Source organism: Dendropsophus ebraccatus, chromosome 14 (assembly GCF_027789765.1).
Source record: "Dendropsophus ebraccatus isolate aDenEbr1 chromosome 14, aDenEbr1.pat, whole genome shotgun sequence".
Lineage (NCBI taxonomy): Eukaryota > Metazoa > Chordata > Amphibia > Anura > Hylidae > Dendropsophus > Dendropsophus ebraccatus.
In genome coordinates, this window is record NC_091467.1 from 29241683 (window position 1) to 29255208 (window position 13526).

Genomic DNA, 13526 nt, shown 5'->3' on the forward strand with positions numbered 1-13526 from the left:
AGAGAACTAGCCCTATAAACCCTTTATTTTCAAGATCAATGGCAGCCCTGGTTGTCACACCCTGATTGATTAGGAAATGATGTCATATCGTAGAGATGTAATCCCACTTTCTGTGATAGGAACATCCCTTTAAGAACAGTCACACCTGAATTCTTTTACTTTGAGCTCAGTTAGGCTATAAAAAACATCCTGTCATCCTGAGTGTACTGTTTAATGGGCAGGTAAATTGTTGTAAATACTCTTTAAGGCTATGTTCACACTACGTAAAAAACACAGTTGTATTTCATAATAACGGCCGCAATTGTGTAAACAACGGCCGTTATTTGTGAAATGTGCTTAAAAGGGTTCTTCGGCAAAAACGAAAAAAATGACGTTCAGATCAACTGGTGTCAGAAAGTTATGTGGATTTGTAATTTATTTCTATTTAAAAATCTCAAGTCTTCCAGTACTTATCAGCTGCTGTATGTCCTGCGGGAACTTGTGTATTCAACAACATGAAACAAAAACGCACAGTGTAAACACAGCCTAACCCTTAGTGATCAGAAATGTTTCAAGCCTTTTTGAGTTTTTAAAATTTGTATTTTTTTATTTTTTCAAAAAGGAATCTCCAGTCTTTCAGTACTTATCAGCTGCTGTATGTCCTGCTGGAAGTGGTGTATTCTGTTCAGTTTGACACAGTGCTCTCTGCTGCCACCTCTGTCCATGACAGGAACTGTCTAGAACAGTAGCAAATCCCCATAGAAAACCTCTCCTGTTCTTGACAGTTCCTGACACAGACAGAGGTGGCAGCAGAGAACGCTGTGTCAGACTGGAAAGAATACACCACTTCCTGCAGGACATAAAGCAGCTGAAAAGTACTGAAAGGCTGGAGATTTTTAAAACGAAGTAAATTACAAATCGGTATAACTCTCTGAGACCAGTTGATTTGAAGAATAAAAAAAAATTGTTGGAGTACCCCTTTAAAGCGTACAATGGAAGGGCTGCAGAAAATGTAAACATTTCTTAGAAATTTTCCAATGAAAAAATTACAAATTCGAAATTTGAAATAGGTAAAATTACAAATTTCTGTAGCCTAATTTCAAGTAAAAGATCATAGCTATTAACTTTTGCACCCCATGAATCCTCTAATCCCTTCTTCCTCCACTTGTGGCTCTCTCGCTGTCCGGCTGTAGTTTTGCAGGTTGGAGAACCCAGCCCTAACGTCTTGTTTGAGGTCCGCACATCCACAGACCTAAATGTTCAATTTATCGACATTTCCGATGGCATCCTGGCCAAAAAGGACACACTGCAAGACAGACAAGAGCTTCCTCAGGAAGCAGGGGAGGGCATCACCCATTCTTCTATGGAAGACACAAGGCCTGTGGTCAGAGACCAGGAATTTGTTAATAAGCCGCAGCAGTCAAAACAACATACACAGAAAATCTAATAACTTAACACAATAATTACAAAATCCGTCTCGGTCAGGTCAAGTATGACAAACCTGCCTGTCCCCTGTAATGAAACCTATCCGGCCTTTGAACTGTGCCCAGTCGTGACATATTTAAAGGGACACACCAGGCAAAACCAACGTTAAAGGGGTTATCCGGTAAAAATCGTTTTCTTTCAAATCAACTGGTTTCAAAACGTTATATAGATTTGTCATTTACCTCTATTTAAAAATCTCCAGTCTTTCAGTACTTATCAGCTGCTGTATGTCCTGCAGGAAGTTGTATATTCTTTCCAGTCCGACACAGTGCTCTCTGCTGCCACCTCTGTCTGTGTCAGGAACTGTCCAGAGCAGCAGCCAATCCCCAGAGAGCAGAGAGCACTGTGTCAGACTCAAAAGAGTACACCCCTTCCTGCAGGGCATACAGGAGCTGATAAGTACTAGAAGTTTTAAAATAGAAGCAAATTACAAATCTATATAACTTTCTGACACCAGATTTGAAAGACATTTTTTTTTGTATAATAATATAAAAAAAGAAAATTTTCCTTTGAAAAAAATAAAAATGATCCAATCTTGGCTAAAACTCAGTCAAACATTTCGTATTACTAAGAGCCCTTTATCGTGCGAAAAATCGTTATATCGTTTGACCTTAAACGATAATCGTTCTGTGTAACTGCAGGCAACGATCGTTGATTTAGATCTGAACCTAAAATTATCGTTAATCGTTCACTGTAATTCCACATTCGTTCGCTCATGTTCCGCTTTTGTTTACTAATCGTTCAGTGTAATTGCACATTGTTCATGTAAACAATCATAGTAACGATCGCAATAACGATGGTAACTAACGACCATCGTTCTGTGTGTTATGGTGAATGACTTCAGGTTAACGATAAACAATCTGGTTTGCAATCATTTATCGTTATGCTGCGTTTACACGTAACGATTATCGTGCGAATTTGCGCGATAACGGTCGAATTGGAACGATAATCGTACGTGTAAACGCAGCGAACGATCGAACGACGCACGATAAATCGTACATCGTGATCTTTCATCAGGTCAGCAAATCGTCGTTCATCGTACGCAAAAAATTCGCAAATCGTTCCGTGTGAACAGTCGTTCGCCGATTTAACCAATGTGTTAGATAGGCTTAAACGATCGCAAAACGATCGCAGTGCGAATTTTCGTACGATATATCGTACCGTCTAAACGCTGATCGTTATAAAAAAAAAAATCGTAAATCCAACATCGCTAATCGTATGATCGGGCCAATAATCGTTACGTGTAAACGCAGCATTAGTCGTTAATCGTTAAAAATCACTCTGTGTAATAGGACCCTAAGGGGCCGATGGGGGCCTGATTGATCAATAATGTAAACGTAAATGTTTACTGGGCCTATTACACGGCCGATAAAGGCTGCACAGACATCCTTACTGATGTCCTTGCAGCCCTTGCTTAAACAGTATACATTACCTGTCCACGCTCCAGGGCTCCTCCTGCAGTCTGGGTGAGTGGCCTGTCAGCTCAGACAGGCCGCTCTGAAGCAGCAGGGAAGAAGCAGAGTGCAAGAGGAGCCCTGGAGCGTGGATAGGTAATGTAGACTGTTTGTCGGACGCACATCGCTATTACACGTAGTGACGAGCAGTCGGCGGCCTAAAGCAACTATCAGCCAATGATCGTTTCATCGGCTGATCATTGTCTCTATTACACTGAGGTCCTATTACACTGAGCGATTTCTAACGATTAACGACTAACGATAAACGATCGCAAACTAGATTGTTTATCGTTAACCTGAAACAGTTCACCATATTACACAGAACGATAATCATTAGTTACGATTGTTACTATGATCGTTATTGCGATTGTTACTATGATCGTTTATTCCTTCTTATCCCAGAAAAACAATGGACAATGTCCAATTACACTGAACGATTAGTGACAAAACGCGGAACTTGAGCGACCGAATGTGGAACTACAGCGAACAATAAACGATAATTTTAGGTTCAGATCTAAATAAACAATCGACATACGAACGATTTTTCAATCGTTGCCTGCAATTACACACAACGATTATCGTTTAAATTCGAACGATTTAACGATTTTTCGCCCGATAATTGTCCCGCGTAATAGGGCCCTTAGGGAGATAAGCCGCTGCCAGAACAGTCTGACTGTGGGTTACCCCTCCCCATAGGGAACACAGGAAAATTTGGCCAGAAACAGCACCACTTCTATCCTCAGTTTGGATGTGGATTTTGCAGCTCAGTTCCATTGAAGTGAATGGAGCTGAATTATAATACCACACACAACCTGTTTGTAAGTAATTAGCTTATTTTTTCCTAATCCTGCATAACCCATTTAATAGAGAACAGAGCTATAATCTAACCGCTTTATGGCGTCCGTATCATTGCTGCAACAAGCCAGAATCCATAGATGTGAACTCATAGCGGCATTGTGCTACTATGTTGATTCTCTATAGACCACCATGATGTCTTCTTGCCCAGGTGGTGGACATACAATTTACATCATGAGACGAATGCTTGTTGGACTGACGGCTATTTCTACCGACTTCCCCAAACTCCCCATGGTGATTTAAAGGGGTAGTTCACCAAAATAAAACATTTTTAAATCGTCAAAGATTTGTAATTTATTTCTATTAAAATCTCAAGCCTTCCAGTACTTATCATCTGCTGTATGTCCTGCAAGAAGTGGTGTACTCTCTCCTTTTTGGCACACTGCTCTCTTCCGCCAAATCTGTCCGTGTCAGGAACTGTCCAGAGCAGTAGCAAATCCCCATAGAAAACCTCTCCTGCTTCCCAGACTGGAAAGAATACACCACTTCCTGTAGGATATACAGCAGCTGAAAAGTACTGGAAGACTTGAGATTTTTTAATAGGAGTAAATTACAAATCTTTTGCCACTTTCTGGCACTAGTTGATTTAAAAGGAAAAAAAAAATGCTGAACAACCCCTTTAAGTCTGCTAGTTTACTAGAAGCACAATTTTTTTGTATCCTTTTTATTGCTTTTGTAGTCATTTGGCGTCCGGGCTGTGATTTGTGTGTGCACTGCTGTGTCAGTGTGTGCCATTGGTCTGCACCTAGCTATTTGCACACCCCGCCCTGCAGGCGCTATAAAACTTTCTTATCTGCAGGTGAGATGAACAAAGGAAGAAGAAAGTAAAGACTTTGAGCAGGACATGCTGCTCGGGCCCCTCCCATGCCAAGGCCGCACACATTAACCCCATCCGTGCCACTGCATGCTACATTACCTCTTGCCATTAACCCCTTTCCCGCCGGCGTCCCCCAACATGAGAGTATTAGTCACCTATTCTTAACTCTTTCCTAGCTAGCCCCCCCCCTCAGGGTTAAGAATGCAGAAGTTATTCCCCATGGTAACCAAAAGTGATGAATTCTTGCAGGGTTAACCCTTTCACACCCACTACCAAAGAATTTTTTTACAATGAGAAAAGCACACAGGGCGTTCAACAAAGACCAGCGCTGCTTCCATGTTTACAATGGTCGACTCCTTATAATACAACTTTATGGGAATTTCCAGCAGATTCCTCCTCTAGGTTTAGTATATTACTTCAGCAGAGAGTCTCTCAACCTGTGGCGTTCCAGCTGTTGTAAAACCAAAACCCTCATCACTCCCAGACAGTAGAAGCCATGATGGGGGTTGTGGTTTTGCAACAGCTGGAGAGCCCCAGGTTATAGGGCTCTGCATAGACGTTGTCTCATTGAACATCTGTTTATAGTCCCCAATGTTATAGCAGGACCAATATATCCTGCACTCACCATATACAGCCATGACCTTTATATACACTCATCCATCACTATGTACATTATACATTATTCTATAATAGTAAAGGATTGTCCCAGCCAAGCCCATATAGCAACCAGGTTATCATTAGCTCAGGTGACCCCACCATATCCCTGGTCAGGACGCTGAGGACATAACACTATATTATTCTTCACATATAATCAGACTGCCACGTGCTGGAGACATGTAACCCAGGAGGCATGGAGATTCTACTCATTGTATCCAATAAAGCTGGTACCAAATATATTACAACTCTCATTAGCTGCAGTGTACATGGTTATGTTGTATAGATAGATAGATAGATAGATAGATAGATAGATAGATAGATAGATAGATAGATAGATAGATAGATAGATAGGATAGATAGATAGGTAGATAGATAGATAGATAGATAGGAGATAGATAGGAGATAGATAGATAGATAGGAGATAGATAGATAGATAGATAGATAGGAGATAGATAGATAGATAGATAGATAGATAGATAGATAGATAGATAGGTAGATAGATAGATAGGTAGATAGATAGATAGGAGATAGATAGATAGGAGATAGATAGATAGGTAGATAGATAGATAGATAGGAGATAGATAGATAGGTAGATAGATAGATAGATAGATAGATAGGAGATAGATAGATAGATAGATAGATAGGAGATAGATAGATAGATAGGTAGATAGATAGATAGGCAGATAGATAGGAGATAAATGGACAAATACATGGATGGAAAGATTCAGTAGATAGATAGATAATTGACAGATATATGGATGGATGGTAGGTAAGTAGATAGAAAGATAGATACCCGATAAATGGGCATATACATAGATAAACAGACAGAAGCATAGGTAGACAGCTATGATATAGAATAGACAAATATAAGGATGAATAGGCAGACAGATAGATTTTATATAGAATATATTGATTAAAGTATGGATGGATGAATAGACAGACAGATAGATAGATCCCCACCTGTACATATACTCATAGGGTCCCCATCATGTACACATACACCCCCCCCCCCCCTCCTCGACCCCCATAGTCCCAGCTACTTGTATAGACACACCACTACCCTAGAGATTGGAGATGAGATGCCCCCCTCTTGCTGCCCCCCACCTGTTGTCCCTGCCCCCCACCTGTTGCCCCTGCCCCTCCTGCCCCCCACCTGTTGCCCCTGCCCCTCCCCTCCTGCCCCCCACCTGTTGCCCCTGCCCTCCTGCCCCCCACCTGTTGCCCCTCCCCTCCTGCCCCCAACCTCTTGCCCCTGCCCCTCCCCTCCTGCCCCCCACCTCTTGCCCCTGCCCCTCCTGCCCCCTCCCCTCCTGCCCCCCACCTCTTGCCCCTGCTCTCCTGCCCCCCACCTCTTGCCCCCCACCTGTTGCCCCTCCCCTCCTGCCCCCCACCTCTTGCCCCTCCCCTCCTGCCCCCCACCTCTTGCCCCTGCTCCCCTGCCCCCCACCTGTTGCCCCTCCCCTCCTGCCCTCCACCTCTTGCCTCTGCCCCTCCTGCCCCCCACCTGTTGCCCCCTCCCCTCCTGCCCCCCACCTCTTGCCCCTGCCCCCCTGCCCCCCACCTCTTGCCCCTGCCCTCCTGCCCCCCACCTCTTGCCCCTGCCCCTCCTGCCCCCCACCTCTTGCCCCTGCTCTCCTGCCCCCCACCTCTTGCCCCTGCCCTCCTGCCCCCCACCTGTTGCCCCTCCCCTCCTGCCCCCCACCTCTTGCCCCCTCCCCTCCTGCCCCCCACCTCTTGCCCCTGCTCTCCTGCCCCCCACCTCTTGCCACTGCCCTCCTGCCCCCCACCTGTTGCCCCCTCCTCTTGCCCCTGCTCTCCTGCCCCCCACCTCTTGCCCCCTCCCCTCCTGCCCCCCACCTCTTGCCCCCTCCCCTCCTGCCCCCCACCTCTTGCCCCCTCCCCTCCTGCCCCCCACCTCTTGCCCCTGCCCTCCTGCCCCCCACCTCTTGCCCCTGCTCTCCTGCCCCCCACCTCTTGCCCCCTCCCCTCCTGCCCCCCACCTGTTGCCCCTCCCCTCCTGCCCCCCACCTCTTGCCCCTGCTCTCCTGCCCCCCACCTCTTGCCCCCTCCCCTCCTGCCCCCCACCTCTTGCCCCCCACCTCTTGCCCCTGCTCTCCTGCCCCCCACCTCTTGCCCCCTCCCCTCCTGCCCCCCACCTCTTGCCCCCCACCTCTTGCCCCTGCTCTCCTGCCCCCCACCTCTTGCCCCCTCCCCTCCGGCCCCCTCCCCTCCTGCCCCCCACCTCTTGCCCTCTCCCCTCCTGCCCCCCACCTGTTGCCCCCCACCTCTTGCCCCTGCTCTCCTGCCCCCCACCTCTTTCCCCTCCCCTCCTGCCCCCCACCTCTTGCCCCTGCCCCTCCCCTCCTTACTCACAGGTAGCGCTGTTGCCCCTCTCTCTGCTGGTGGAAAGACACGGAGAAGCCGAACAGCCCTCCCGGTGCCCCCGCCTGCTTGATGGCCGGGAACTGAGTGTCCACATTGAAGCCGGTGCAGGTGAGGCAGAGCCCGAGCAGCAGGCAGAGCGGGGCCGGAGCCGTCCTCATCCCGGCGGACACTCGGCTGCTCCCGGGGATGTGGTGCCGGTTCTGTCCCTGGTGCTGATCCCGGATCAGTGATCAGTCTGTGCGGATCCCGCCTCAGCCCCCCGCTACACCATAGATCCCAGCGCTCTGGGCAGTTTGAATCCTCAGTTGATTAAACTTGATCCCTGAGGAATCTTGCAGATCCCATGTGTGCAGATCGCTTCCTAGTGCAGCTCCTGTGTCACCTCCTGCAGAGACCTGAGTGCTGCCGCCTCCTCTGTCAGACCCTCCTCCTCCTCCTCCAGCACTTGCCCCCTGTGCCAGGCCCTCCCATTGCACTGGCTGCTGCTGCTGCCCCTTCCACCTTCCCAGTCTCTCTGGGCTCTCCCTTCCCGCTGCCCCCTCTTATCTTCCGGTGAACTTCTCCCTTACACCCGGTACAGATCCCAGGCAGGTCCCCTTAAAGGGGCCGCCCCCCTGCACCTGCCTGTACTGGGAATGACTGGAGGGAAGGAGGTGGGGGAACTGGGAGGGATGGGAGGGGGGGAGCAGGGTTACAACTTTCTCACACCAGTCTCAGAAAAGTCGCAATGTACACAAGAAAGTCATAGACTTCACACCACTCTGTTAGTGTACTGACCAACAATCTGAGCACACAAGCCATTCCCAGGGGGGTCTGACAGGCAATGACTACTCCCCACATGGGCACTACCACTCCCATTCTCATCATATAGCATGGGAATGGGATCAGAATGTATATCCCTTCATTCACTAGTAATTGTGACCATAGAAGTCACTAGGATGATGCTCCGCATACACTGATATAATGTGCACCTTCTATAAAGCGCTCAGCCCCAGAGCATTATGGTCCTGAGTTATAACTACTTAGACAAATAAGGCCCATAGAAAACATTGGGGTCTTAACCTTGAGTGAGACCCTCAGTGTAAAGTTTGACTGTCCCTCTCGTCCCCCCAACATAGTTGGGTTGAAGTTATCCCCTTGAGTGTATGTCTGGGACCACCTTCTAGGACCACCTATGATCTGTTAGGTCTCTGTGGCTGCCCCTATCCCCTGTAGTCTGTAACATTGGCATCTATGGAAGCCAGTGAAGTGTGAATGAAATAACATTGAGAGGTATCTGCTCTCCTCTATCTGCCCTGGGATACATTTCCATAAACTTCTATGGTTGGTCCCCCACCTCTCCTTTCCCAGACCATGGGATTCCCCTCAAGTCCTCCTTTCTCTCTATTTTCCCCTCCAGGTTGACTCTCTTGGACCTGTTGTGTCTTTATTCGGACTGTCTATGTGACTTCACTTACCGTGTCTTTCTTCTGTAAATCATGGGTGCCAACATCATCGGACTCCACCAGGGGATCCTTTAATGAATCCATCAAAGAACAACCCTACCTATAGCCAACCATTTACCCGTAGGATCTATTCCTTTTCGGTTGGTCACAAATAGACCTTATAAATAACATGTTCATGGGGTACCAGATAAATAATTTCATCCAAGCCCAAGGCAGAGACATTCAGCCAGCGAGCAAAGAGAGAGGACCATCTTTGTAGGTTGTCCATGCTAACCTGTGCATGTTCCTCCGCCATCAGAGACTCCATGCAATGCAGGAAGTCATAGCTCCGTATGGCAGCTGATAGGAAGTGATGTAACAGATCCTTCATGACAGCGGAGGAGACCCCAAAAAGGGATGACGACAAGGCTAAGCTAGGTGTATGGGCAGTGGTTATGTCAGTGACCTGGGCATAGATCTCAAAAACAGAATATCTAAAAAGGTTTTAGGACTGGGCAGTCCCATCACTTTCACACCTCAGGGGTGCATTGGCGCAGCAATTATGGGTATATATACCACATTATCATTTACCAGGTACATCCTCTTTAATCTGAACCAACGGATCGAATGGCGCCGTCACGGGGAAGCCGGTGCCGTGGTCCGTTTTTAGGACCACGGCCCGGTTCCGTGCACAGCGTTGTTCTATGCACCGGTGCTCAAGCACTGGAGGTAGGCCGGCTCGCCCCCAGTGGGAGGGAATTCCCTCCCCTGTATGACGTGGCTCCATTAGAATGAGGCTCTCAGTTGCCCATATTCCAGCCCCGACAGGTTGCTCTCGGGGCAGGCCAAGTGGCAAATGGCTAAAGAGTAGTCCTGGACCCCAAAATTTGGCCCCTCAGAAGATCACCAACCCAGAAAGCAGTCTCTTCCACACACTGGAGGGGGAGGCAAAGATGGGTTCTCAAAAAGCCGGCTCAGGATACCCGAGCGGAGCAAGAGATTAAGTAATCTGTCTCATATCTGGAGAAAATACTAAGTCACAGAAAAGCTTCAAGCCATGGATGAAGGATGGGGAAGACCCAAGGTAAGGATTTTAGCGCAATAGGCGATAACTCTCCCATAATCCTTACCCACTGCTTGTTAGGCACCTTATGGAACCATTCCTCAAGTCTCGGTCCGAAGCTTTGAAGAGAAATCCGGCAAGCATGAACCTCCATCAAGTTTGTGCCACGTAAGCAGTGTAAGCAACATAGTCCTCAATTGCTTTAGGTCTATGATGGGATACATATGGGTAATGCCTAAAAAATATATAAAAATCTCGGTAACATCCAATTTTATTGCATTTATTCTCCCAAACCCAAACAACCATGATCATCATATGTGGAGAGGTCAGATTTGGTACAGGATAGCAATGGAAGGAAATTCAAGGAGAACAAGGTAGATAAATCTGTAGGGTCCCACACCCCCAGGTATATAATAGCAGGGGTCTGCCAAGGAAAGAAGAAAGAATCCGGTAGATGTGATACCAATATGGTGGGTAGCCAGACATTGAGAATTTCTGTTATAGAATAATTGTCTTTAAAGTTGCTCACTTGGCCAAAAATTTCAAATTTGTGGAGAATGGCCGGGAAGGAAATGATCAGATTCCTCACATAGAGTAACAAGCCATCAGCGTATGACCCCAGTTTATAATGGGACCAGGAGAGTTTGATTCCAGAAATAAATTTGGTGAAAAAAAAATTGGTGAACTTGGTGCCAATCTCGGCACGACTGGCCGACCATACAAACTGCATAATGGCCATCTGATGCTGCCCTGACTGTAGGTATGAGGAGGAGAGAAGGAATGGACATGTTGAATTTTTACTTTCCGAACCTTTTGTTCTTGGGGAGGTAATCCACCTGTAGTGGTTTCTGGCAGCGACTTTTCCTTTCTCTACATTTATTCCAATGCTAACTCTTTTATTCCTAAGGAGAAAATACAGTATCAGTGATTTCTGGCAGTGGCTTTCTTCCCTCTTCCCATTCCGGTCATTCATGCGTATAGGGGGATTGAGAGGTAGCAGAACCACCTTATGTATATAGCCAGCTTCAGGCTCTTTTCACACTGTATCACACTGGATGTAACTGAGTGGCATTATCATACATAGGCTCCCATGGTGGTTTATGAGTAGATTTATTGACTATGCCAGGAGTTTTCCAGTATATACAGTAAACAGAGTGCTAATATAGTATGAGAATAACAGTGCTACAAGGAAGGACAAGGTCAAATGGGGTTGAAACTGGAAGGTCAATAGGTCTGCTATAATAATCTTCAGCATCATGTCAGTGACTTGTGGTCTCCATGGCTAGGATGTCCCGTATTACACTCACAGAACACAAACACGTGAAAAGGGAACTGTGGACGCATAGGTGGTTATTCCTGTTATAAAGTGAAATAGAGGAAGTATTACACCTTAAAGGGAACCTGAACCAGCAGAATCGTCGCATAGTAGGATGTGAATAAAGAATCAAATTTTTTTCACCTAAAAATGTTGTCCCCAGAACCTAGAGGGGCACTGTCCAAGGCGTACAGTACTCTTCTGGAGAGGGTCTTGACAACTTTGGTTAGGTTGCTGTTACTTTAAGACATAGAAAAAGACAACCAGTACTCAACCCAAACTTGCTGTGATGAGTACGCGGAACAGCACATCCAAAAGTACTTGAGACCAGTGTGTTAGTTGATAGGAGTTGACCTGGGATTTAGCAGCAGAGGGGCACTTCGGTGAGATGGACCCGGCAGTAGAGATGTTCAAACATCAGGATTTTTCAGGTTTGTTCGAACTTGAGCCATCAGCTTTCCATTCAATGTGAATGGAAAACCCATGGTTCGAGTTCGAACAAACCTGAAAAATCCCGATATTCGATCACCTCTACCCGGCAGCAGAGGGGCACTTCGGCAAGATGCAGCTTCTCCAACCTTTGGCTTAACTTTAAACACTTCACAACACAATGATTAGCTGAGTGCATCTGGGTATTCAGTGGGTATTAGTAGGAGGCTCTTATCTCCAGCAATACAGTCTATATAGAAAATCACTACACTCCAACGAATAAACTTCTTATCAATGCTTTACTGATTTTTTTTTTCTTAACAAAATACGATTCCACAATGTTACAAAAACATGTATATCACCCATAGTGCTCATGCGGCGTACATCTCTGGCTAATGGATCCACTCTACTCCTGCCGGAGTTCTTGATCCTCCATCTGCATCGCCAAAGGCTAGTCTGGTGTGCAACCACGCAGCTTTGATGGATGTTTCAGGAGCGAGGCTCCCTTCCTCACGCATAACGCAGGACTTGACTGAAGACTTAAGACTGATGATCCTATCATCGTGGACAGGCTGGATCCCTATGGTGGTAGTAGCACCTCTGGTGTTTTGGCATAGCTGTTCTATGCTTAGGTAGACAAGAACGCGGAGAACAGGACCAGACAGCAGTCCATACACCTCCACAACTACACTGGACTAAAATAAAATACTAGACTGAGCACATGGCCCTTTCCACTCCTACTTTTACACTAAGAGGGCTTGCACCCTATTGGTGGAGAGGAGCCTGAGGTAACTCAACAGATGATTGGGTAGGAGAGGAAACTTCAAGTAAGGCCCTGATAGACCTAGGGAGAGAAGTGGAAACTGACAGAATGGCTCCACAAGCAGGTGGCAGACAAGTTGTAAGCAGAAAGTCATATACACAATGGTGTCAAGAATCCTACTCTCCTGCATATTAGGGGAACCGTTGAACAGAATGATGGAAGTAATAGTAGCTTCAGTATTTCTGTCTCTATTTTTTTCTGCCCTCATTTAAGGCTGCACAAACCTAGTGACAGATTCCCTTTAAGCAATAGTCCTGTAGTAATTTTTGTCAATTTGTTTCAGAAGGAGAACATATTTTTTTGTATAAAATATCTCATTATTACCATTACCATTGTTATCCCTGTGTCCTAATTTATTGTTACTATTGTCTTTGCTAATATTATTATTTTTAAGATAAGTATATTATTGGCTTTTTATGTACACTTTATATCCCTAACACATTTTAATGTGAGTGGCTGCCAGGTACTTTTGACATTGCTAATCTCTCAGGAAACACTATAGCACTGGCAAGGAAGCATTGCGTCTGTCTGGTAGACCTCATAAATTCTAAGAAGTGAGAAGCGTGAGCTGTTGCCTGGAGAAAGGACAGTACGATATAAAATGTACTGTATATAGTGGAACATATCGTCTTTCTGGATTCATTTCAGTTATGCTTATGGAGACCACATAATCACTTGTTACCCTTAGGTCTATCTATCTATCTATCTATCTATCTATCTATCTATCTATCTATCTATCTATCTGTCTGTCTGTCTGTCTGTCTGTCTTTGCCCAAGTATCATGTAAACTGCAAGTCATTGAATTAATCATATTCAGCCTTACATCCACTCTTTACATAC

The 13526-nt window shown here is 46.1% G+C and overlaps 1 protein-coding gene across 1 annotated transcript in view; it reads right to left on the minus strand.

The window, feature by feature from the left end:
• The window catches only part of ITGA3 (integrin subunit alpha 3), a 42502-nt gene extending 34391 nt beyond the window's left edge, over positions 1 to 8111 (minus strand). Inside the window, exon 1 of the mRNA XM_069951694.1 lies at positions 7621 to 8111. Coding sequence (XP_069807795.1) covers positions 7621 to 7790 — 170 coding nt within the window. The 5' untranslated portion in view covers positions 7791 to 8111. The remainder of the gene's footprint in view (positions 1 to 7620) is intronic.
• Between the last annotated feature and the right edge of the window lie 5415 nt (positions 8112 to 13526).